This window comes from Ips typographus, linkage group LG1 (assembly GCF_016097725.1).
Source record: "Ips typographus isolate SLU linkage group LG1, UJ_Ityp_2.0, whole genome shotgun sequence".
Taxonomy (NCBI): Eukaryota; Metazoa; Arthropoda; class Insecta; order Coleoptera; family Curculionidae; genus Ips; species Ips typographus.
Genome location: NC_138422.1, coordinates 5265464 through 5292017, shown reverse-complemented (window position 1 = coordinate 5292017; position 26554 = coordinate 5265464). Strand labels below are relative to the sequence as shown.

The following is a 26554-nucleotide window of genomic DNA, read 5'->3' as shown; positions in this document are numbered from 1 at the left end:
TCGACCTCTACACTATCTTACGATATCACTGGTGTCAGTTTGTCTTCTTAGGTCTGCGTTCCTTTTCTTATCCAGAAGGGTGTTATACTGTTGTTCTGAGCATTCTTTTGGTTTTTGATGTATCGGCTCTTGTCTCTGCTCCGTACGGTCATTACTGGCCTTTTTGAAACACCTTTTCTAATAGACTTTTAAAGAAAAAAGTGTCCCTCAAAATAAAGTGGTCTTTTTGAAATAATCTACAGTGTTCCTAAAAACTTTCCTGGTTCGTTTGGAGCCATTCTATATTACCACAGTTACTGGTAGTTGGGTTGCAAAGGGAGTTCCAAAATATAAAGTTTTGTTTTATCTAAAAAGTAGTCACCATTCACGTAAACTGTTTTTCTCTAATTTTTAACAAAGATACCCTTTAAATAAGTAGATCAACATCTTGTGCTTATAGCAATGATATTAAAACATTGCACATAGGATGTATGTAAAATCCTTGTTCTGTAATAGCAAAAAGTTAGTAATATATGTATTATTACGCCACTTTACTGAGCCATTTAAAGCGATTAATCAAGGATTTTCTAGTCGTTTGGGGAAAAGGTTGACAAATTTAGCTATTATAGCGAATTAAAGAGCTGGTGTATTTTGGGCCGCTATATATTAATTACACGCCAATCTTTCGGTTTCAGTACCTTAACAAGCATCTTCAGAGTGAAATTCATCAATTTTCCGCTATCGCCAGGTTCAACAAATACGAATCCTATGTGTTGCAAAATGGTAAATTATTATTTCTTTTTCTGTATTGATAAACTAAGTTGATATTTTTTGTTTAGGCCTCCGACGATGAACAAAAAATGGCAATTATCCGAAAAGCATTTCAAATGTTCGACACGAGCAAATCGGGTTTTATAGAGACTGTAAAAATTGCAACCATATTAAACACAATGGGTCAGCTTTTCGACGAGAGCGAATTGAATAATCTCATTAGGAAAAACGATCCAGAACATTCGGGAAAAGTGAATTTTGATGGGTTTTGTGACATTGCCATACACTTTTTGGAGGAGGATGATGCAGAATCAACACAACAGGAACTAAAAGAAGCTTTCAGGTATGTGTGTATTTATTCATTTAGTTACTTTCTAATAAGCGTTCAATGCAGATTGTACGATAAAGAAGGTAACGGATACATTACCACTGGTACCCTTAAAGAAATTTTAAGAGCTCTAGATGACAAATTAACCACCAGGGAATTGGATGGAATTATTGCCGAGATTGATACGGATGGATCTGGAACAGTTGATTTTGATGGTATGAATATTAAAATATTCTGATTGCCAACTCGTTTTACAAATATTGCGTTTCAGAATTTATGGAAATGATGACAGGAGATTAAGTGAATAATGCTAATTGTGTTTGGCATCGTTAATGACAGTAAATACAATATGTTTGCTGAGATCACAATGATATATTATTTATTTCTCCGTAATTTTTCACACGTACTTTTTTGTTTTAGTGTTTATATAGGGTGAGTCAGTTTATACTAGCAGAAATCGGGCATTCTATACAGTGTGTCCAAGGTTTGATTTTTTATACAGGGATTTCGCTTCTCGTAAGAACCACTGCAAAGGTGCACCATTTTAACAACATCCAAGTATTCGAATACCCAAAAACGAGTATTTTCAAAAGTGCTGTATTTTCTCTAATTTGAATTTCCAAATTATTTTCTTGTGTATTTCGTTTTTCAAGCACAAACATTTTTGGCAAGGTTTGGCTTAAATATTTGGTGTGAACTTGTTTATTAAATTATACTTAACAATGTTTCTCTTTCTGGATAATCGTCTTCTAGAGCCGTTTACATTTCATTATAATCTTATAATAGAAGAAGGCATTTATTGAGAATTGAAATCTTTCCAGCTATTCGAGAAATTGTGCCAGATGAAGCTGATTTTTGAAAATTATGGTTTCAACAGGAGGAAATAGTGCCAGTTGAATATTCTTGCATTAAATGGTTTAATCCCATGGTCAGCTAAATCATCAGACTTATTCCCCTTGTATTTTTATCTTTGGGGTCATGCTACGAATGAGATTTATGAGATTGAACCTCCCGCAAATGTGGATTTTCTTCGAGAAAGAGTAATTGGTAAATTCTTGCAATGATGAACAGAAATAATAAAAAATGGGATTTGAAAACTATAGTTTTACATTTGGTTAGTTTTTATTTTCAACCGTTTAATAATCATGTATTATCTCTCAATTTCATATTAACAAAAACTTCATATTTTAGAGAATAAAATAAGCATTTATGGAGATATTTTTAAAAATTATTTTGGATAAAAGACTGATGATACTAAGTCTGATTTTTTGGACTTTTTTTGGCTTACATGAACTTACAGAAAAAGTTTACTCAAAATGAGTTTTTGATAGTAAGGCGTCGGTAGGCAGATCCTTAAAAAGTTGCTCTAATCATGTTCAAACCAAATTTGAAAAATTTTCAAATTAAAGATAATACAGCACTTTTTTAAAATGCTTGTTTGTGGTTTTTCGAAAATAACTCGAGAGCAATTTAATGTTGTTTGAAACGGTGTTGGATTGCCAATTAAATTCTTTAAAACATTCTGCATTTTACTTTTGTAGGAGGTCTTATTTGTGGTCCTCAAAAAATATTCCGGTGCCCTTTAAACTCTCAATAACGTCATTCTGGAAAGGTCTATTAACCATTATAGTATTTACCTCATATTCCGCTAAAATCAACTATAACAAAAAAACTTGACAATGACAGTTTCTTTAGGTCCTCACTACAAATTACTCGATAATAAAAGCAAAAGTACTTCCTGTATTGCTTAGTTAGAATGTATCTAACTGTCACGTCCACTTTGCTAAACTGTGATTTATCTAGTTTTTCTCTTTGTCGAGATATTGATGGCTCTACCTTCCTATCAATGGATTAATATAAATAAATTTTAAATTCACATACTTACTTGCTTGAACAATAACTACTATTTTTAACTTTTTAAGGATTTCTAGAAAATCTCACAAGCTCATCGGACACCCTGTATAACATAACAACGACTAAATAAAACACTCTTGTGTTTGCTGTTTAAAACGATAGAAATTTATTTTCTATCAATTAACATTTATAGGTATTTCTTGTGTTAAGTATACAAAATAACATTTATAATAACATATGGGTTCTACAATGGCACAGTGCAAAAAAACTAAATTTGATCCTCATTTATTGAAATGTTTCGGCCTACATTATAATAAAACGGATATATTTGATTTATGAATGATTTATTTCTGGTAAGCTGCTTTCAACGTAATGTTGAAAGGTTTATGAGCCAATTAAAGTTAGACCATCCAATATTAGTAGTGGGGTTATACAGGTTTTTTGGCAACACTTCAGGTATTCTGCATTCATCGCATAAAATTTAGTTTTAAAAAGAATGTTGGATTTTTGTTTACAATATTGTGCAAATTATTTCCCTGCTACTTAAGGGCAATATGTTATAACTTAAGTTGTTAGCCACTGCTTCTCTATTTGGTGTTTACTGGTAACTCTAACAACACTACAAATAAGACATACATATATCAAAAATCAAACGACTAACAAAATTTGCATTGTTGCCAATGAAAAAGAAGTAATTTTAAATTGCTAAAAAGATTGCTATTTTAAAATAAGACAGTCTGCTAGCAACGAAATATAAAAAATTCCAGCAAACAAACCTTTAATTTAGCGCTCATTTCTATTCTTGATTTTTACGTAAATAATTTTGATGTACAAATTGGTACAAGCGGAACATCATTTATTTGATTTTTGCTATATGTCTTTAGTTACATGACTAGTTTTATAAGTGAACATTAAACACATACTTAAAACTACTCTGATAAGGTGTGCCAACATTGGCTATGTTCCATAGGTTTTGAGATTGCTGTGTTCCATTGGTTCAGTGCTTTTCCTCTTGTAAACATGTACGATCCAAGTACCACTTTGCCAATCAACTTATCTGAAAAAAATAAATAAATGAATTATAAATTGTGGAAGTTTTGGGAAAGTTCATAAATAAATTAAGCATTTTAAACAACGCTGCCGAAAGTTTTGTGACCTTTCAAAAGGTTATGTCGCTAATGGCCCGACATTAAAAATTTACTTTCTTTTTTTCAGTAAATAGTTTCTACTTAACGTCAACAGAAATTCTACTTTTAAAATTATTAATGTAATTATGACTGCAACTAGCAATTAGAATACATAACCTTATTAATTATTATTAAATAATGTCAGCAATTCAGGACTTCATGAGAACCAATCTAAGTAGGAAATTATAAATAATGAAAGTCGTTGGGGTCATTAAGTCTCGCCTAAATGAAATAGCTAGCAAACAGGAAAATTTATTGGATCTAGTATAATTATACAGGGTAATTCAAATTCGACCCTCACCATTGGGATCTCGGAAACTATAAGAGATACGAGAAAGTTTAAATTGGGGCAAAGTTGCGCAATTTAAAGCTCAACCAAATGCTGTTTTAAAATTTTTGATTTTCCGTGTACTTCCGAAGATATCCGAAAAAAACTGAAAATTTGATTTTTTGTTTTTATTTATTTCTAACCTTATTTGAAGAGATATCTCAAAACTAAAAGCATCTTTTCATTGCCACTTTTTCCTAGCTATTCGATGATGGATACAAATTTGCCACACGACGTTTCGTTTTCTGTCAGTCATCATCAACTTTCTTTTTTCTTATGGGCGCCATATTGGATTTTTAGCCCACCAAATAGTACGTTTTATTCTGATTTTAGTGATGTATAATAACTTATGATTTGCTTGATAAATGACAAAATAATTCAATAAAAACTATTTTTACTTTAGTTATTGGCTTTGAGTTAATGGGCCGTTTTAAAAAATGTCATTATTTGACAGTACTTGTCAAACACGATAATTCGGATGATCATTAGAGCGTCATTCATAGTTAAAAATGTATCTAGAAAAGAAACCCCCGCAGAAAATGTTATTATTATACAAGCATTGCTGAACTATTTAGGTTAATCAGAAAAAGAGATTTGTTAGCATTATCTCTAACTTAAAAGGCTTATTTATGTTTCTAAGAGAAAGATCATCATTTTAAGAACTTCATTTTTTGCCAAATTTCAATTTTGTATAATGATAAGTGCAAGTTTATAGTTATTTATACAGTAAGTGACAAACCATTTTTTATTCATTCATATTTATTCGAGTGAATAAACCGGTTTAAGTCACGTGTCTTATACAGTATTTTATTAAATTTCGACTTCTTATATTAAAAAAAAAAACTAAAATTACAGTTCTATTAAATTTGCACCGTGCCCCGTAGATGTAACATTGATGTTTGTTTGTTTACATCTGTAGATAGGCGAATGTCATTCAGAGTGATTTAATAGTTATTTATACAGCAAGTGACTTAAACCATTTTTTATTCACGAAAAGAACAACTAGGTCCACAAGCGTAGCGAGTGGCCTAAGCTCTTCGAGTGAATAAACCGGTTTAAGTCAAGTCAAGTGTACACCTTTGTGACTAAGTATGTTCAGGCCAATTGCGTGTGACAAGTACTACCAAGTAATCTTCATAAAACGTCTCATTAACAAAGCTAACTAAGGTAAAATCTCTAAAAGCTCTAATGATCGTCCGAATTATCGTGTTTGACAAGTACTGTCAAATAATGACATTTTGTAAAACGGCCCATTAACTCAAAGCCAATAACTAAAGTAAAAATAGTTTTTATTGAATTATTTTGTTATTTATGAAGCAAATCATAAATTATTATACATCACTAAAATCAGAATAAAACGTACTATTTGGTGGGCTAAAAATCCAATATGGCGCCCATAAGAAAAAAGAAAGTTGATGATGGCTGCCAAAAAACGAAACGTCGTGTGGCAAATTTGAATCCATCATCGAATAGCTGAGAAAAAGTGGCAATGAAAAGGTGCTTTTAGTTTTGGAATATCTCTTCAAATAAGATTAGAAATAAATAAAAACAAAAAATCAAATTTTCAATTTTTTTCGGATATCTTCGGAAGTACTCGGAAAATCGAAATTTTTAAAACGGCATTTGGTTGAGCTTTACATTGCGCAACTTTGCCCCAATTTAAACGTTCTCGTATCTCGTATAGTTTCCGAGATCCCAATGGTGAGGGTCGAATTTGAATTACCCTGTATACGGTTTGCAAGTTATGCAATATTTGGTGCCAAAAACAGCAATATGTAACAAATGCACAAATTTTGATTTTGTAACGACCTAAACATAAGTAATTTTTGTGTAAGTTACCAGCTCTAATTTGGTAAATAAATTGTTATTAAGGTAATGTTTAGGATTTATTGCACTACGTGTGGAAGATGATTTATTTTGTGGCCTGGGTATGATACTTCATCATCATACATGAAAGATAATAACTGTCTGAAGTAGGTAATTTAAATATAAAAATTCCAAAATTATAAGTTTCTCTTTAAGAACCTACTAACAAAATATTTGAAAGCACTTAATAATATTGACTTTCCGCATCTTAAAAACCAGCATTTATATCGACTTCATTAAACATTCCCAGTTTCAACTTGTATAGATAATGAAAAATCGTTTTTTTTTCTCTTTCCTTGGACTACAAGCCATAATCACCCAAGAACAGGACTAGCCATCCCCCATTCCCAGGACATTTAGGGGGTAGGATCTTTTCGCAATGGCTTTGACTGCGCTTTTTTTCCCCCTCTACTCTAGGCAATAAGGAAAAAACCATCTCCCCTTTCCCAGACCCGAATTCTTCCTTCATTTTAGCATGCAAAAATGAACAAGGGGAAGCCTTAAATATTTGAACATTAAAAAATTTGTCACAATCATTGTAAGGACAAACTGAAGAAGAAATAAGATATAGAGAAGAAGAATAGCTCCAGGTTGCTTATTCTATAGGAGCCTAGTGAGATGAGATGAGATTTATCTCATGGTTAGCTCTCTTTAGGCCATAGGAGAGAAATTTCATCTCATCTCACTAGGCTCCCGTAGAATAGGAGACCTGACAGCGGGGGCATCTTTTTTCGAGTTGCCGCGTAGATTTAGACAGTTTCCGAAGAGAGAAATACCTAAAGTTACTGGTAATGCAGTAGTTTTGGTTTTGCCTGACAAGCGGAAGATGCCTTGCTTTAGAATGCTGAGAGTGTCCGGTACTGAGAAAAGAACCAACCAAGCCATTCTGGACCAACTCAGAATTAAGAAGATATTGAGCATTGTGGTAGCGGAGAAAAATTTCTTTGGTCATGTGGTTAGAAGAAATGCTCTTGAGAGACTCGCTTTGGAGGCAACAGTCCCTTGCAAAACTTCAAGAGGAAGGTCGCCTGGATACGTGAATCTTATAACTGGTCTAAATGGCAAAAACCTCACCCATTAAAGGTGGCAGAGGATAGACAGGAATAGAAAGCCATTACAGGAAACGATACATGAATTCACGATCGTCGAAACCGACCAACGACTAAGAAGAAGATTTCCATGGCTTTCATCGCTTGTTGTTGTATTTGGTCTGACTTTATTTGCGTAAGTTTCTGTTTTTTCAAAGCTCCGGATGGTTTCTTGAGACTGTAAATTTTGCTATTGGATCTCTATTTCAAAATTAACTCTCTATCTCTATTTCAAAAATTAACACCTACCGTAGGAACGTAGTACAGTAGGAAACTTATCTTCAAAGATCTGGCAGGTTTCATTGTCCCCTGTTTTCATCACTTTAAATCGTTTGGTAGTGTTAAGAAGAGGCTTGAGATAGGTGATTCGGTCGTCCTCATTAAATATTTGCAAGCAAAGAATTGCAAGCAAATTTGCAAAGAACTTTGCTACAAAGTAAATAAGTTGGGTAGAGACATTGAATGAGGTTATAAATGCAACTTACCAGATTTTTGGGCTGTGGCTACAGATAAAGTATCTTTATCAAGATTTATTTTTATTTTCTTTGCATTATGTGGGTAGTAACTCAAAATTATGACTAACATGATGACTAACTGAAACAAATTTGTTTTGAATGTTTTGATTAGAGAATGACGGACGGCGATTTGTTATGATTTTGAAAGGTTGGTAGCACGGCCGGATATGCATTTTCCTTAACAATCGCTTGGCGCGAGATTTAAAATTTCCGAAATTTAGAGCCGTTTTGCGTCTTAACGGTCACACTTACGGTATTGAAAAAATTACAGTTTGATAGCAGAAAATGTGCTCTACAACTTTTATCTAAAGCGTTTTCCCATGTTAATCTCCAGAGTGCTTTTGGACACCTGGTATATTTTGAGATGATTTTGGGTTGCAGAACTTTTTACACACAGTGTGAAGTTTACTCAGTCTGAATTATATAACCTTTTGAAAACAGAAAATACTTCTACAGTACATTTAGAACCTCATTAGCAGCACTGACAAATATTGACAATAATTACAACAAGAACAGGAATAAACATAGAACTTCCAAAGCAAAGTGTAAGTACATAAAATAATAGAATTGTTATTTATGTAACCAGTTAGAAAAAGTTTTAAGTGAAGAAAAAATTCATATCTAAAAAGAAGTAAAATTAAAAAAAACAAGTAAATAAATTCCAGCGAAACGAACATAGCGAGTTTTGTAATGGATGGGGGGATACCTACCTAATTAGATTATTTGATATAAAGCCATTAACACTTTGACTACCATATGTATCACATACATGCAGTGATACATGCAGTTGGATAACCCTCAATATGGCATGAGTTGTTCGTCCTTGTATACCAGACCTTTTCTTCATGCGTGATACAAACATTAGGAGGCTAACTACCCTTCCAGAAATTAAACTTGTATTGTTTGGATTTTTCTCCGCAAGTGTTCTTGTTCTGTGTCATTCAAGATAGACACTAGTATTTCTTACTGTTTTTTATATTTATTTATATACATATAGTATTTTTATTTATAATTATTATTTTAAGTTTTGTGTGGTAGATGGTATTGAATTAAACACAAAATTGCGTCTTTTTGCGATACCCGCATGGTGGACAAAATGTCAATATTCGCTTCGCGTAAAAGCTATCAAAATGTGTTTGAAGTTCCCAGTTGTATTCCGAGTTTCTTTTGACCTTTTGTAACTGGTTACATAAATAGCTACTTTTTACAACCCTTTACTTTTCTATTGAAAACAAGCATTAGACAAACCACAAGACTAGACAAACACGACACGCACCCTTACCATATCCAGATGTGTGCTGGAAAACATGAAAAGCCAAACTGCTGACGTCAGCTTGGTTAGCAGCCATTTTAAAGTTGAAGCCCTCGGCAAAACCAACGTTTCCATTACGTGCCGGCTTGGCGATGTTGGTCCGTTTTTCCTTGACCACCCTATAGTGTTGGTGTAAAGTCAGACGGACGTAGGCCTCGTGCTTGTCTCCTTGAAACTGCAACAACAAGAATATTCGGAAAAATGCAAAGACTTTGATTTTTATATTATTTTTTAGAAAGATAACTTAAATACAAGGTGTCCCTTAATTGGTGTCATAAAATGTAAGGAGAGATAGTACATCCAAAAATATTAGAAAGAGTTTTTATAAATGTACCCTCTTAATTAACTAACAGGGTGTCAAAGTTGAAAAAATAATCGTTTTATATAAATATTTCCGGGACCATTTGTCACACTTACAGCAACTTTTGCTGGAATATTCTCCTAGGAAATTCAGTTTTCTTAGTGTAAGTCGATTGATTATTATGAAATAACATAACAGTTTAGTCCTTTCAAATTAACTGCTACGTGCCTTTGGTTTTATGCAACTGAAAGACTTTACAGTACAATTGCAGATGGGAATGGATGTTGGAACAGCTTCCAAAATAGTTAAGAAAGTTTCCAAAGTTTTAGCAAGTTTGCGGCCTCTGTACAGATGGGGTGCTGTAGAGCCTCCGGGACGTGACTGCGGAGCTCCAAACCAGACAATCAGACACATTAGAGAAGATTGCCCCATACGGTCTTTTCAAGAGAGCTGGAGCGATCTCATAATGGCTGATGTTACAGCACTAACTTGGATTGGAAACTTAGATATTAATATTTAGTTGGTCTTATATGTAGCTTGTCTTAGTATACTTGTGCTCTGTGTATATTTGTATACTGTTTGTCATATACTTATAAATAAATAAATTTCTCTAGTCTTATATTACCTTAAAAGCGAAGATCAAGGTTATCCAGTGACCGTAATTAAGTTTTGTTTCCAAACTTGTTTTCAGACAAAAAAAATGGTGATGTGTTTTTATCACTACATTATGTAAATATAAAAAAACCAACCTGCTGCTTTGAACCGAAGATTTTACTAAGAATTTTGGTCCGTTAAGCATCTAGTGTGGTGGCAGTGCTTGTTTTAGCACAAAATTAACAGTATATCGCTAAGTGTGACTTAAATTTTTGTTCAGTTTTTTTCGTTAAGTAGGGAAATTGATTTGCAGTGCAACAACCTTGCTTTGAGACAATTTTTATTTTCGGTAAATTTCCGTTAAGAACCAGCTTAGCGTGGTTCTGCTTGGTAAAGATGTTACCTTGATCTAGACCAGCAATAATTCGCTGCAAAACAAACCTTGTCCTTGTTAATTTATTTACATTATTGGTAATTAACGATGACCACAAATACCCTTATGTGGATATTTCACTTTACTTTTTATTGACACTGACATGCTTTAATGATAATTTAAGGTAATAATATGCGATCAACCAATTATAAGCCACTTACGCCTGAATGATAAACAATGATCTGTGTTAAAAGAAGCTTCTATTTGGAAGAAGAATGTACTCTAATGTTATATGCGACGTATCTTTAAATTTTAGGGCCAAAACAGAAAAAAACGTAGTAATTCCCTAACTTGACATTTTCTCAATGGGAATGCAAAAACTCTAACCATTAAAAGGAAAATAGTCGTGTGATCAAGGAATTCAAAAAGTATCGTTTAAAAACTGCGATCAGAAGGTCAATCGTTGCCAAATTGTATTATTACGTTTCAAAACTGTCAAAGATTGACTCTGGTGTTGTTTTAGTCTGCATAAATGACACTTTTGAGCCAATCTACGTCTGTTGGGACTAGATTAGACACTAAATTTGGCTGGTTGTCAATCTGTGCCAAATTGTATTCTTAAGTCTCAAAACCGTCAAAGATAGATTCATGTGTTGTTCTAGTCTGCATTAATGACACTTTTGAGCCAATCGACGTCTATTGGGACTATATTGGACGCTAAATTTCGCTTGTTGATAGTCAATGTGCCAAATTGCATTCTGACATCTCAAAACCGGTAAAGATCGACTCCGGTGTTGTTCTAGTCTGTATAAATTACACTTTTGGGCAACTATTAGGGTCCCCTCGCATTACTACTACATTTTAACCGGATTGTTAAACTGTTTCAAAAGGCTGTTGTCTACAAAAATCTGCTATCCAACGAGTCTGTATCTCTTACAGTTTGTGAGATCTCCTGACCAGACCATTATTACGTACGCAGTTTTATTAAATATTAAAACCTTACTTAATCACCATGTGAATGTGTTATTATTGAAAAATTTTAAAAGAAGATCATTATATTGTCAAAAAATATACAGGGGGAAACGTGTACAAATTCAAAAAATAAATTAGATACAAAAATATGAAAAATACATACATTTTCATGAAATGGAAAAAAAACATCGTACAACAATTAGTTTCAAGATTTGTTTGATAGTTATTTTACATAAAACACGCACTTAATGGTTAAACTCTTTGTGTAAAAATAACTTAAAAATACCAGATCGGATTGTTGGCTGATAAAAAGTAATTGTAATGATAATCAAAATCGAAAACAATGTGAATGTGATAAGTAAATTCTACGGAGACACGTTGTATTCGATACCAGTATAACGCGCAGGTAGTGATTATAGATTACGACTTTACGTTGAGAATTGACGTAAAAGTGACCGGGTTTATGCAAAAACATTTTTTCCCGATTATAGTGTTAAATTGTGCTCCTGCGTCAGTGCGTTTTCTTATGCAGTTCAACATCAGTAGTTCATTGATTAGCAATTTGGTTTACTGTGTTTGACTAAAAGCATCTACAACTGTGATCTTTAGTGTAGAATCTAAAAAGTTATTACAAACCAGGTATGGATTATAAATTAGTTAACTGTCTAATAAGTGAATTTTTAATGGATAAACACCGGTGGTAATTCAAGCACATCCAATCAACATATTTCCGGCAAGCGTCATGTACCTATTGATATTATAGCTTTTTATTTTTTTTTATTATCAAAGGTAACAAAAAAGCTGCTTATCTTATTATCATTTGTAAGCTAAACAATATTCAGAACGTTTTTTTAGTAATTTATCTCAATAACAGATCAGTGGGTATAAAATACAATAGTTTAATGTGAAACCGATCCATTATATATACTTGAATTATTGATCTAGTAAACTGGTTAAATATCACTATAGAGAATACTAATAAAAACTCGACTGAAAAAAATCAGAGTTAAACCAGTTAGCGTTATCATCGACCAATTGAATGACTGCTACTTAAACACCTGCTGCTTATACAATAATTAGTAAAATATAAAATTTTATTCGTAAGATCTAAAAAAGTATACAATACTCTGCAAATTTTGTTTGCTAACCTTATTACAGTGGTCGTTCAATTTTCAACGTTGTAAGCAATGTTTTTCACAACTTTGTACTTTTGGCCTACCTGTTATTTAATACATAATTTTGTGGTATGTTGAAAATTTGTTAACTAAGTCTGTGACTGGTATACAGGGTGTCTATTTTTCTAACCCCACACCATCAGGATCTCATCAAATCAATAAATGCCACTTTGCCATTGTCACTTTTCTTCCTGTATACGAAGTAGCAATATCATCAGTTTAAGATCCAAAGTTTCGGTTTTTGGTTACCATCATTAACTTTTTTGTTTGTTCTGATTATAACGATGTGTCATATTACGTGCAATTTAGTAAAAATGAGACAATTCTGGGTTTAATATGAAACGTACCTTAAAAGTAACAACTTAACGAAACTCTGTTATGATATTTGACAGCTAATCACGTGACATCACTGCTATTTTCAAATCGATCATGTGGTACACTGTCAAGTGACGCCAGGGAGCCCGTTCTGACTTTCTAGAAGAAGAACCCATCATCAGGAGCTATGTTTTGTGGCAAAAAATTGTTTCTGTGTTTCTACGAAGGGAAGACAGATAGGCCTGTGTTACATACTAGAAATTAGTTGAAAATTAAGCTTAAAATTTAAAATTTAGGGTCAGGGCGACCCTTAAAGGGAGAAAAAAATCCTATTTCAAACATTTTTTTGAACTTTAACGAGAGGCAGCAGGACGTTCACCAGTGGAAGCATTTGCAGAAAAGACAAACTGGATGGTTATTAAAATTTATAAACAGTTTTTAAAATTTTCAAAACCATTTCCTCCATTCTCTCAACTCCGACGACACAGTTATAATTGCGGATAGTCCTGAGTATATGTATAGTACCTATACGAGATATCAGCCGAAGGAGATCTGTTAGGCTTAAAAATCACCCCGCAAAAATAAAGATATTGGCGGTAAACCGGAATCCAAATCAACCAGTGCATGTACCTAAACGTATACGGAACACAGATAACCAAGGTCTCTAAATTTAAATACTTGGGCAGCTGGATCGGCGAAGATCTGAACCATGATTTGGAAATCAGAACTCGGATTGAAATGGTTAGGACAAACTTCTTAAAAATGCGAAGCCTGTTAAGCGATAGATCACTTGATATACAGATTAGATACAATTTTGTGAAGTGCTACATATCGATACCTCAGTTCTATAATGTAACCAGTCGAAAATGACAAAAACAGATGTGGAACATGATAACAGTAATGTATTTTTTTCTGTTTTCAGACCTTCTATACAAATTACAGTATTGAAATTGATGGAAAGTTATATTAGGAATTGCAATAATTCAAATTTGATATTTTTGAACTTGTTACACTGTAGAACTGACATATCGATATACTCCACACTTCTATATGAGGTTGAAGCTTGGACGGTAAAAGTTAGCAGTTTGAACAAGCTAGAGCCATTTGAAATGTGGGTCTATTGACGAATTTTACGAGTACCCTGGACGGCTTACACCACCAATTTAGAAGTTTTGCAACGAATTGGCAGAGAACGTGAGCTCATCGGAAAACTGCATATCTCGGTCATGTAATGAGACACAATATTTATGAATTTCTACAACTCGAAAGTAAACGTGGACCAGGACACAGGCAGTGCTCCTGGCTTAAAAACTTAGGATATTGGACAGGATTGGGTTTAAACACTTTGCTGAAAAGTATCCAAGACAGAGAAGAATTCGTCATAATTGTTGCCGATCCTCAATAGAAGGCACTCCAAGAAGAAGGAAAGCTGTTGAAAGTAAAAGCAAGAAAGCGGTTCAGATATTATATCTGCAACTTTCTTCAGTATTTTTATAAGGATTTTGTCATCACCCACAGAAGTAGTATTTTTTAAAACTCTAAATTATTTGCGACACTTTTCAAACTCGCTTTGCTCGTCCTGCAAACTTTCACATGCGTGCCCTAAAAATAACCCTCATAACATAGCTCTTATTTGCTTATTACCGCTGTCAATAACAATTTTTGTTTAATTAACTGTAAAGTGTTCTTTTATTTGATTTGACAAACCTAAAATACGCACAACTTAATCAAATTGTAAGCTTATTAACACTTTGCCTTTAAAACATTTTATCTATTTGAATATTTAAATTAGGTAATAAATTATCATTTCTACTGGTATTAGACGAACGAGTGGACTCGGAAATAAACTTTGGAATTACATAATTATTCTACCAATTAAATGTACATAATGTGATGAGAACTTGTATTATTCAAACTCAATATAACGATTACCAATTACACTATTTAAACGTGTTTTCAATGTTACCAGTAAAAAATAACCGAAAGTAAACACGGTCATTAAAATTATTCAAAAGTTTTATGCATAGCCTTGGTTAAATTTTCTATAAATAAATAAATATCAATAATAATTAGGTACTGGTGGAACTGTACTTGAATACGAATTTTTATTGAATAATATGAATTTGAAAAACTTTTCAGTAAATGTAATTCATTAATTCATATCAATCCTAGTTCCAAATAGTACAATAGTATATTGTACAACAAGAGGGAAAAAGATGTCCCTATCGCACGAGGAAATTTGAGCACGACGCCGAAGGCGGTCCCAGGAGACCTGGAGAACCTCTCATCCAGAGCAGTTATTCGGTTTCTCAGGGAGTCGGGTATTCTGGATGAGCTCTAACTTATGTGTGAGCCACAATAGACCTGCGGTCGCGGTGGAGGGCAGAATATGCCCACTCACGGTTCATAACAAACTATATCCATTCTTATCCAATAATCTGTAGGTTTTGTTTAATGATGGAACTAAGTGTTCAGAATATTTGACGCTTTGTATAAGAATTTGAGAGTCAGATGACATAACTCCTTCGTTAACAGTTCTTATCCAAAGATATTGAAGTAGATACTCATTTTCTGACATGCAAGTTAAATTTTTGCTATTTTTTTCCATAAAATGTGGCTTATAAATATCACTGTATATGCTGGCTTAAAAGTTATTTTAGTAACTGACAAACTGGAATAACTTCTCGCTGAATGACTCTCATAGATACGCCAAATCAGAAAATTGTTTTCTTCTATTGTTTTAAAAAAATAAATAAAACCTGCGATACGTGTCAATTGAGTTCATTTGACACTATCCATAATTTTTTTGTAAGTATTTTGTTAGTTTAGGAGTAATTAAGTTTCATTTAGTAGCACTAGCACTAATTGCTCAAATTAAGATGAAGTGCCACACTGCATAATAACCGAGATTGTTGGGCCTCATTAACAAAGCTCTCGACAAATGCTCGAGAAGCAATCCACAGGACCGAAACAACTTTATGTATATTTACTGAAGTGGCGCCGAAGTAAAAAAAAATCAATTAATAATGAACATAAATGATAGGCGGATTCCAAGGTGGACTCTTTCATGCTGACCAATAAAACTATGGCCGGCACTAAACTGGTTAACTCGATGGACTTTGCGTGATTTCGTCGTCCGGAAAAGTTTTAATTTGTTCAGTAATTTCCTTGGAAAAAACGCCAGTTTTTTCCACTCAGTGCTACTATAATCAACAACGCCGAACATTTTAATGTTTTCGTTTTCAATGTGAGTGTGTTTGTTGATGTTTTGGTAAGTTGGCTCTATGAGTTCTTTTATTGTGCACCTGGTCTTAAAATTCAACTTCAGTTCTAAACTGTCATGACTTTCCTAAATTATTTTTGACCGTCCTGTATAATTATTTTTAATTTTTCAACCTTTTACGAGTGTTTTGACTTTGAAACTTATGTAATAGTAGTATACCATTTAATTTTGTATAAGTATTATTAAAACCTCTCTAGAATCTTATTTTGTTAATACAACAATGAACTATTTCTAAAATATTTTAATAAAATAATAATAATTTTAAGACAGATAACATGCAAAACTGTGCAGCAAAGAATGAAAGAAAAATGTATACAATTTATTCGTTAATAACAAAATTGAAGAAAATTTGCATTGAATCTCAATTTTCTAATCTAATTTTTTTTAAAATAAATAATTAAGGAAACTTTGGAATTTTAATATACCATAGTTGTTAGGTATTTTTAGTGATGGGTTTTGAGCACAGTTTGACAGTTTGACAGTCAGGAACAAAATTGCCTGTGCAACCCACTTGGAGTGAGATAATGACTGTTTTAAACACATTTTTGGAATCCTCATTAAATTTTCGATCCAATGATCTGAATAACACTACAAAATTTAATACAGACAGAGAGAAAAGCGGTATCAAAAATTGAACGACCTGAAACAGAGTTTGAAAAGACAGTCAGGGACAAAATCGCCTGTAAAACTCATTTGGAATGAGAAAATTATTGTTTTAAGCACAGTTTTGGAATCTTCTTTAAAATTCCTATCTAAAAACTTGAAAAACACTACAAAATATATAGTCAGGGCGAAAAGTGATGTTAAAGTTTGAACTGTCAGAAACACAGTATTTGTAATTTACCAGTAATTGTTGCAATCTCCACAGTTCAATATAATGAAAAATTCAATTCTTAGAGTCTCTGTTAATTGACATATTTGACACACAAAATTGACAATGACAAGTAGACACGTAAGTTTTCTTGACAGACAGTTGTTTAAAGTAAAATATTTGGAAATTTTTGATTATTTTTTTCGTGAAAGCAGTGAACTTTAATAGTCAACTAAAGGTTAGGCCCTGGGCCCTAATTCTTGAAAGCGGGGAGCAGGATTCTCAAGAGAAGTTTTGGTATAATGTGACAGAATAAACTAAAAATGGCAGGTTTCTGTCACATTCTGCATACATTTCTCTTGGTAACTCCCTTCCTTCATTTCAAGAATACCTTTCTGTCCTTGATAACATAAACACAGTGCTGCCTCCGCCACTCCACAGGTTGTATTTTCAAACGTTCCAGTACAAATTTAAAAAATGAACATATGTTTTCGAGACATTGTAAAGTTTCCATAATTTTGTTACACACTGTATAATTTGAAAATACCTTAAAGATTACTTATCCAACCAGTCATTATACCATAAAAACGTACTTTCTTTATTAAGCAAAGTTTTGCCTTTCAATTATTTTACTATTAAAGTATGTCGATACAAATATACGAAATCGATCAATAAAGAGTTTTGATAAATAATAAAAAAATTGGACAGCAATACACTACTATTCGTAATATTTCGAAGTAAAATATTCGGTTCGATTTAATTTGTGTGGGTTAAGTTTTTTTTTTGATAATATGGAAATAACAATCTATGGCAAGTAATTCGAATGGGTTTTTAGAAACTGTAATATATTTGAAAATGTGTTGGTAAGTAATTAGCATATAACAGGTTGTTGTGGTTGAAAACCACAATAACTAGTAGCAATAAAAGAAAATTAGCATTTTGTATAGAATGTTACAGGTGGAAGGAAACATATTTAATTTCGTATTGTACGTTCGAAAATCACATTATTCATGATATGTAATGATCCCTGTTAAAATAGTTATTTGTGTATCAACGAATGTTCCAGATAATGTAACGACCTGGAAATATTTCTCAATATAGCTCACAATAACAAACAGAGAAAGAAGGTGCAAAAAACTTCAAGATTAAATCAAAAGACCATCACAAATCAAACTTCAAAGGTAAACAAAAGCCCTGCAGTCTGTGAATGTGTAATGAAATAGTAAATTGAATGAGAATTGATGATTGCTAACCAAATGGATTCGTTTTTACCATAAAAATAAATCATTTTGATTCGTTAGACAAAAGTACAACACAAACGTCAACATAAGAAGCACGTAAACATAAATGTAAAGTTAATTTTTCTATTGTTATGATTAGGTGGAATCCGTATGACAAAGCGGCATTTTAATGTAACACATTCATATTGGTATAAGATAAAATTCCGATTTTCTTAGAGATTGTAAAATAAACCAAATGAAGGGTTTGAAGTTGGCGTTTATGTTTATGTGATTCTTGTGTTACGTTCATTGTGAAAGATGCATTAATTTTTTCAAACCCTTATTTATGTTTATTTTGCAATCCTTAAGAAAAAGTGACATTTCATCGTAAACAAATATAAACGTTTTATATAAAATTGCCTATTTGTTTTATTGATTCCAACTAATCATAACACAAATAATGCCTCTTTTACAATGAACGTTAACATAAGAAACACGTAAACATAAACGCAAAGTTAATTTTTTCTCAAACCCTATTTATGTTTATTTTGCAATTCAGAACAAAATGAAGTTCAAAAAAACTAACTTTACGTTTATGTTTACGTGTTTCTTATGTTAACGTCCATCCTGAAAAAAGCATTAGTCATCTCTTGTGTTGTGTTGTTCACTCTTGCTCTGTGCTTATGATCTATCTTATATATCTTATCTTTTGACTTGTGTATGTCTCATGTTTTAAGTTTCTATGCTTGAGTTGTGTTGTGTCAATCTATAATTTCAGCTTTAGACAAAATGAGATAAATACGGAAACTCTTTTCTATTTCCTTTACATAGTTCCACTGCTGGTTGCATTCGACCAAAATGGCAAAAAATATCTAGATTAGTGCTTATTTCAATCAAATTGATAACTAAGACCGGGTTTACCCAAGTTGTTAGTCGTAGTTGTTGTTATGGACAAAAATTAAGTTTATGATTATGACTATGATTAAGAAGCTGTGTAATTCCGGCTTAAGCCCACATCTGCAGGCAGAAATTGCGTAAATCCCAGGACTGTTCCTAGTTACTGATTGGTCAAAAGGTGATTTTACCATACTGTTTTTTTAATCACCCTACAAAAAGTGCTTTAATTTCCGCAAATTCTGCACTGAGAAAACTTTCGATAGACAAGCAATTCCATCTTCCAATTTGGTCGCTACAAAGTTGCCGTAAATTCCGATAACACAAGAGATAATATAACATGGGCTTTGAAAGACACGTATACATAATTAAGGTGCTAGCAAGGAGTACGTTATTTTTAACTTGTCAGTGTCACCAATCAATAATTGGGTTATTTTTTTGGGCCACGTGCTTTCATAATTATGTCTTTTTATAGAAGCGGAAATGACCCAACTTTAGTGCCACAGCTAATACGGTGCGAAGAAAATAACAGTTCCGGTCAAAATGGGAGACGGGGACTATATTTTACCACGGTAAGTGTAGCTATTCTTGTTAATAAATGTAAACTTATTAGATAGAACAACAAAAACTTTAAAGCACACTGTAGTTGTTTTGTATTCACTAAATGTCACTATAATCGAAATATTCGATTATCCATTTGAACTAAACTGCTGTTCGTTAAATATCAATCAAACAACGAAGCCTAGTCATCAATTATGTAGCATTCAAAGAAGCATTGTTCCACTTATTACATTGATAAGCTATTTGCTGAGTCCATTTAAGCAATAATGGTCTCATAGGCTAACCAATCATCATCATTGAATTACTTACTTAAAAATATATTTGCTGCTATACAAACACACTGTATAAAATAAGTATTATGTTTTTGAGAATTATGCTTTGTAGGGTTCAAAATTCACAAAACCAGCATGTCTCAGTAATAGATATGGAACTGTGCCAGAACCCTGACAAACAATCCGCTGCTCACCTGGTGGCCCAAGTAAGAAACGTATTTAACAGTGGAAGAACTAAACCATACCAATTCAGAAAAACTCAACTGGAAAATATGAAAAAATTTCTTAAGGACAATGCTCAGCAATTGTGTGAAGTGCTGCAAGCTGATTTAAGGTATGTTGTTTTGAGTGTTGAGAGTTTATGAAATGTTGACACAATTTTTCGCAGGAAGCCCGAGCAGGAATCTTATGTGACGGAAATCGATTTCCTGCTAGTGGAACTAATTCATATTCTCGATAATTTGAAAGAATGGATGAAACCCGAGGAACCTGAGAAAACTGTACTAAATGCTTTCGATAAAATTCGAATTTACAACGATCCTCTTGGAGTAGTTTTGGTGATGGGAGCATGGAATTATCCTTTACAGTTGACTCTCTGTCCGGTTTTAGGTAACTAAATTAAAGCATATTTAAAACTTTTCCGTTCTAATTAATAAAATTTCAGGTGCAATGGCAGCTGGGAATTGCTGCATAATTAAACCATCAGACTTGTCAGTGAATACATCACAATTTATGGCAGACGTTTTACCTAAATACATTGATAACGAGTGTTATCCTGTTTTTCTTGGAGGAATTCCTGAAACTACAGACCTCTTGAAAGAAAGGTAACTTAATAATATTATGGAAATTGCGTTTGGGTTTTCCACACTTTTATGAATAAGCAATCGAGATTCCGTCTCTATAAGCTGATTCCGTGAGATGCTTGTGAAATTAAATTTCTGTTGTCTTTTGCGATTGGAAATTTTCTACAAATATAAAGCATATTTTCTAGTCAAATTTTCTTTACAGATTTATATTTACCTGCTATAATAAGCTTATTTTTTATTCAAGACATGAAGTTTTTACTTGGGCAAATTAATTTTGTTCACAACCAGCCAATAATGAAAAAAATGGGGAAATAAATTATTATCTATATGATCCCTCTCTGATATGACTATCAGAAGAAGCCAGTTAAATAATAGTCAATAATAACGCTATTATAGTCTTAATGTTACCCTTTGCTAACCTTAAAAACACACTGATGCCATGTTTGGGAATGTTCTCCTAAAAAAAGTTAATGATAATATTATTAATAGACAAAACAACTTTCTTGCACTGACAAGAAGCAATACTAGAGGCGATTGCTTCATCTATCGGTAGGAAAAGACATAAACGGTTTTATAACCGAACTTACAACAATATGTCTGGCTTAAGGTAAACAAAACATTTTAAATCACCGGAAATTTGGAACTGGTACCCTCAAGCTGACAACCGCGAAAAAACCTTTGGAACGAATTTACTAAAGACATCTTTTGGCGTCAGTGTTTACTAAAATGTTTACAACGTCTGTCTCATTTTAACTCATTCTGATAAAACAAGACATGTTACTACAGCTTAAAACTTAGGTTAATACTTGAATCTTATACTTGAATTTCATTCCATTTATTGCGTCACTGCCACTTCGGCTGGGATGGAGAGTACATTCAATATGGTGGAGGTAACAGAAGCCATTAAAAGCTGGAAGAAACCCTCATTTGGGCTAAATGTTTGTGTCCTTCTCCATTCCACCTTAAAAAACTCGGTAATTTGAAAGTTTTCCTATTAACATACAATTTGTTGTTGTTGCCCAGCAGAAGGCATCCACGTTGACCCCAATCTTATGCACTTTTTGATTATTACATACATCGAAAACGATTTGACATAGAAGAAAGCAATTTTGGTACACACACAGTGCACAAGTGTCTGAAAATATAAAAAATCGTTTATTTTAAAGGTCACCTCAAAAATAGTACTGTCTAAAGCCAATTTTGCACAGGATTCGAGTTCCTGAGGTTGGAGTTAATTAGGAAGGTTAATTAGTATTGTTTGAAAACAGAAAAAAATAATCTAATATTAAAGAAAGATGGACATTTGCTTATATGGCAAACATACCTTAAAATTCCTTTTTTTTAAGCATTATCTCAAAGCTTGATCTTACATACACCATCTTGTATATTAATTGGGTTTTCTATTTTATTTTTAGATTTGACTACATATTTTATACTGGCTCGACAACTGTTGGAAAAATTGTCCACAAAGCGGCAGCTAATTATCTGACTCCCTGTACTCTGGAGTTGGGTGGCAAAAGCCCCACCTACATCGACTCAACAGGTAAATTTAGCGACTCCCACCTCTCAAAATTGAATTTCAAATCAGTATTGATTCTTTTCAGCCGACATAGAAATTGCGACAAAAAGAATACTCTGGGGAAAGTTTTCCAATTGCGGCCAGACATGCGTCGCGCCTGACTACGTCTTGTGCGATAAGGAGGTTCAAGAAAAGTTCGTGAAATGCGTGGAAAAGTATCTTAAAAGCTTTTTTGGAGAGAATATCAAACAGTCGAAGGATTATGCTAGGATTGTCAATGAACGACATTTTCTCAGGTGAAGAATTTATTTATTAAACACGTCAAATTATCAGTCAGAAAAAGCTTCATCTTACCAAACAACCAATATGCGATTGGTATAAAATAGAATTTACAAACATGTTTTTACATAACTTTTATTATTTTTTTGAAGTTTTATGTGGAAGTAGTAAAGTGGGAAAACTTAGAGTTGCATATCCTATACAGGATGGAAGTAGTGGACGACAATGAAACAGGCTAGAGGGGAGGTCGAAATAATGGAAGTTCTTCATATTCTATCGTGTCCTACACAAAATTCTTTCCACATGGTCTCTCCAACACCTCTTCCCAGCCCATATTACTACATCCTGTATTTCTAGTTCTTTTATGATATTCTGGCTTCTTATTCTATCCCCATGGGTAACAACTAACACCCTTGTTAGTTCTTAGTAATTTCATTTCGGTTCTCATTATTATTCTTTTCGTTGTTGATGTTTTAGATCTGGCTTCTGTGATTCTAAATAGATCTAGTGTCTCGTTCTCTGCTTGAGGATCCGCATAGCATAATACTTAAATGGTGCTTGCCTATATACAGCGTTCACTTTTTTAATATTTTCAATGATTTGGTGCATATTGATGTTGAACAGGGGGCTGTCACCTTGTCGTATGCCCTCTGCTGCTCAGTACTTTATAATTCTTTGGTATCGGTAATCGAAGTTCTGGTCCAGAATCTTAATTAGGTCATCTAGTCGGATCCTGACGAAGCCTTGGTTAAATCCACAAAACAAACAAAGAGGGGCTGGTTAAATTCTATCGTTTAATGAATTTGGCGTATAATGAATATTGCGTCTACCGTTGATCTATCCTTGCTGTTCTTCGGATATTGGCACCTTTTCCTTGAATCTAATAGCGTTGATTTTAGTAAATAGCTTAAGAACCAAGCTCAGTAGCGTTATTTCTAAAGTTATTGGGGTTACTTTTTTGTATTTGATCTGTCAAATCTTTTGGCAATTTGAAAGCCTCAATCTCTTGTATTGTCATATTTGATACCAAAGTTTGGTAAATTGTGTCCGCTCTATGGGAACGGTTCAAAAAATAATTTAGAATATTTTTTTTCTTCTTCTTGAATTAGGCTTTCATCCTGTATTTCCCGCTTTAAGGAGTGCCTTGCTACGTCAACATCCAGCTATCCCTCCACCTCTTTGGTGGTCTGCCTGACGGTCTTCTAGAGTGTGGTTTTCCGTCTCTCTATTGTCTTTCATTCTGTAAGACAGAAATTTGCATATACAGAGCAATTTGCGGTAAACTAATCTCAGATCAGGACCTTCTCTCAGGACCTCTCTCCTTTCTTGATTTATTTTCCAAAATTATTTGAATTTTCAAGAAGCGTGAAAGGAAGTACTTTCCACAATTCAAGAATAGTAGAAATGTTAAAAAATTCATATTTTAGTTCTAAGACTCTTATTGACTTTCATATAGTCACTTAAATTTTCGGATTCTGCTCTGGTGGTAGCATCACTGTCCACTATTTTGTTGATATTTGATAACTGGTTATAATTTGGCTTTTGGAAAACAAATATTTTGTCAACAATGTTACTTTGTGTAACAAGTTACACAATAAAGTTTTTTTGGTCAGCTGTTGTGATAAAATCACTATTTTCCAGGATTTGTAACCTACTGAAGAACCAAAAAGTTGCGTTGGGAGGTGAAATGGACGCTCAAGAACTTTATATTGCTCCTACCGTTTTGGTCGACGTGAAACCTGAAGATGACGTTATGAACGAAGAAATCTTTGGTCCAATCCTGCCTATTTTAAACGTGATAGATGCTCGTGAAGCTGTGAAGTTCATCAACAGTGGAGAGAAACCTTTGGCTCTGTACGTTTTCACTAATGATCGCAAAGTCCAAGAGTACTTTTTGGAAAATACCAGCAGTGGAGGTGTTTGCATCAACGACACCGTTATGCATTTGACGGTCGCAGCCTTGCCCTTTGGTGGAGTTGGTTCTAGTGGAATGGGAAGTTATCACGGAAAGAAGAGTTTTGATATTTTTGTCCATAAGAAGAGTGCCATGATAAGGAATTTTAGTCTTATAGGAGAAAAAGCGCAAGAAGTTAGATACCCTCCGTATAGTACCAAAGCTACGAGTATTTTAAGATTAGCCACAACCACGTTAAATCGCAGCTTTAACTTTAAGTCTTATCTTTTCTATGGGTTAGCTTTCGGTTTAGGGGTGGGCGTAACAGTAGGAGGATTTTATATCAAGAAGAATTTTTATGAAGATTAAATTTTAAAAACAAGAAAAATATTTGTTAACTTTAAAATAACTGAACTTAATTACTACAAAGTTGAAACTAGTAATTCTTAGTTGGTTTTTAGCGTTTAGTTACTGTGATACTAGCGTTATTTCTTTTTGTAACTTCAGGCTTTATTTCATGGTGACCATTATTTCATGAAATTTCTGCTAACCATATTTAAAACCACAAAATGATGTAAATAAATACACTGTAAAAATATTTTTAGACTATCTTTGTTAAGAAACTAATTTTGTTTTCAGTATTTCACACACACATACGTATTACAATATTGCATTAATAAATAGGCTTGTTGACAAAAACTAAATGAAGGTAATATAAAGTCAGAGGAGTAAGCCTGATTTGCAATAATCACTATTCCTTAATCAGTATCATAAATCCCACTGACCATTTAAATTTTATGTTATGTTAGTCATATGTAAGGAAGATTAAGCTTAAGTTAGAAGCAATTTTTGCGAGATCACCTTAAAACCAAACAAAGTCACCACATTCCACACTCCTTCAAATATTTTGTTTGACTTATTGAATGGGCAAAATTCTAGCTTATCGCATCTTTTGATTATTACAGAAGACGATAATAGTATATTATAAACCTAGGGACCAAAGACAGTAGCTAAATGAAGGTGATGTAACGTCAGAGTGATTAATGAGGCAGAATAATGATATGATGATGTATATTTACTTTGTTACAGAATAATTTCTTAATGCTAATAGTAGAGCTCGAATCAGCTAAGAAAAGGCCACAGGCGTCATCAAACGATGATGTCACGATCTCTGTACGTCTCGCTTTAAATATTGCTGCTCTCGTTACTTTCCAAGTTGTTGCAGCCAGTCAGTGGCGTGCTATTATTTTATCAGTAAAATGAAACATTTTCGTCGTTTTTAATAAAGAAAATAAAGGACAACAAGTTTTTCAAAGGAATGGAAACTCCTTCTGCTTCTTTCTTCATAAATTGTAAGACGTTACTGACGATTTCACGGCCTTGGCTGTATATGATAACACCTTTTTTTCCAACCTTTTTGAAAGACATTTTGACAAAATAACGTTTTTTATTCATAACACTATGTGAACTTCAACTGCGACCATCAACAATACAACCAAAACACCAGACTAAAACGGAACCTAACCTAACCCCCTAAGTCTCCCTGTCCGCCACTACATTTTTTTAAACTTGGCAACACCGTTTAGAGTGCCGGCTAGTAAAAGCATATAAAAAGGTCCAAATGTCCCTGGCCGCTGCCGCATCTGTTTTAATTGTGTCCAAGTAAAAACCGTACTACGTTGCCAAGTGGCTTTTTGACCGCTTAACAATATATTTTCGGGAATATTTTAATAGGACGCCTCTGATTATATCTAATGCGACGGCAACTGTAGAAGGAGAAAGAAATAGTTTTAAAAACTGCGTCATTGATGATGCGGTGGCCTTTTCTCATCTGATTCGAGCTCTACACCTTTTCAGAAAATTTTATTATTTAATCTGTATCCCATTTTCAAAGCTGCTGATTGCAATTCAATAAAGTGATTACTGTAATATGAATAATTATGGGACTTGTAAGTTCGGTTTAGCGTAAATATTGTTCTCGTTTGCCAATCCAATTTCCTGAGAAGTTTCCAGCAATTCATTTGCTAATAGTTTGTTCGACCTACCTCGAAGGTAGG

The 26554-nt window shown here is 33.3% G+C and overlaps 3 protein-coding genes across 7 annotated transcripts in view; 2 read left to right on the top strand and 1 right to left on the bottom strand.

Moving 5' to 3' along the window:
• Nucleotides 1-432: 432 nt before the first annotated feature.
• LOC145739046 (troponin C-like) lies at nt 433-1440 on the top strand. Its single transcript, XM_081994365.1, has 4 exons — nt 433-762; nt 819-1093; nt 1145-1293; nt 1350-1440. The coding sequence occupies exons 1-4, from the start codon at nt 748-750 to the stop codon at nt 1376-1378; spliced, it is 468 nt and encodes a 155-aa protein (XP_081850491.1). The 5' UTR covers nt 433-747; the 3' UTR covers nt 1379-1440.
• Nucleotides 1441-3050: 1610 nt separating this feature from the next.
• Nucleotides 3051-26554, bottom strand: part of LOC145739037 (synaptotagmin-15-like) — an 82665-nt gene continuing 59161 nt past the window's right edge. Inside the window, exons 9-10 of one of the 2 annotated variants that reach the window (XM_081994342.1) lie at nt 9193-9403; nt 3051-3989 (exon numbers count right to left, since the gene is read on the bottom strand). In XM_081994342.1, the coding sequence (XP_081850468.1) occupies nt 3862-3989; nt 9193-9403 (339 nt within the window). In that variant the 3' untranslated portion in view covers nt 3051-3861. The remainder of the gene's footprint in view (nt 3990-9192; nt 9404-26554) is intronic. The other variant, XM_081994353.1, reaches the window with a different exon arrangement.
• Nucleotides 11886-25095, top strand: LOC145739014 (aldehyde dehydrogenase, dimeric NADP-preferring-like). 4 transcript variants are annotated; one of them, XM_081994307.1, is made up of 9 exons: nt 11886-12107; nt 18119-18233; nt 19642-19738; nt 20112-20333; nt 20388-20608; nt 20664-20823; nt 22221-22348; nt 22410-22620; nt 24245-25095. In XM_081994307.1, exons 3-9 carry the CDS (start codon nt 19710-19712, stop codon nt 24864-24866), a joined length of 1593 nt encoding a protein of 530 aa, XP_081850433.1. In that variant the 5' UTR covers nt 11886-12107; nt 18119-18233; nt 19642-19709; the 3' UTR covers nt 24867-25095. The 4 variants fall into 4 exon arrangements, with proteins under 4 accessions (XP_081850433.1, XP_081850415.1, XP_081850424.1 ...); XM_081994289.1 differs by lacking the exon at nt 18119-18233; XM_081994298.1 differs by lacking the exons at nt 11886-12107; nt 18119-18233 and adding an exon at nt 16039-16229.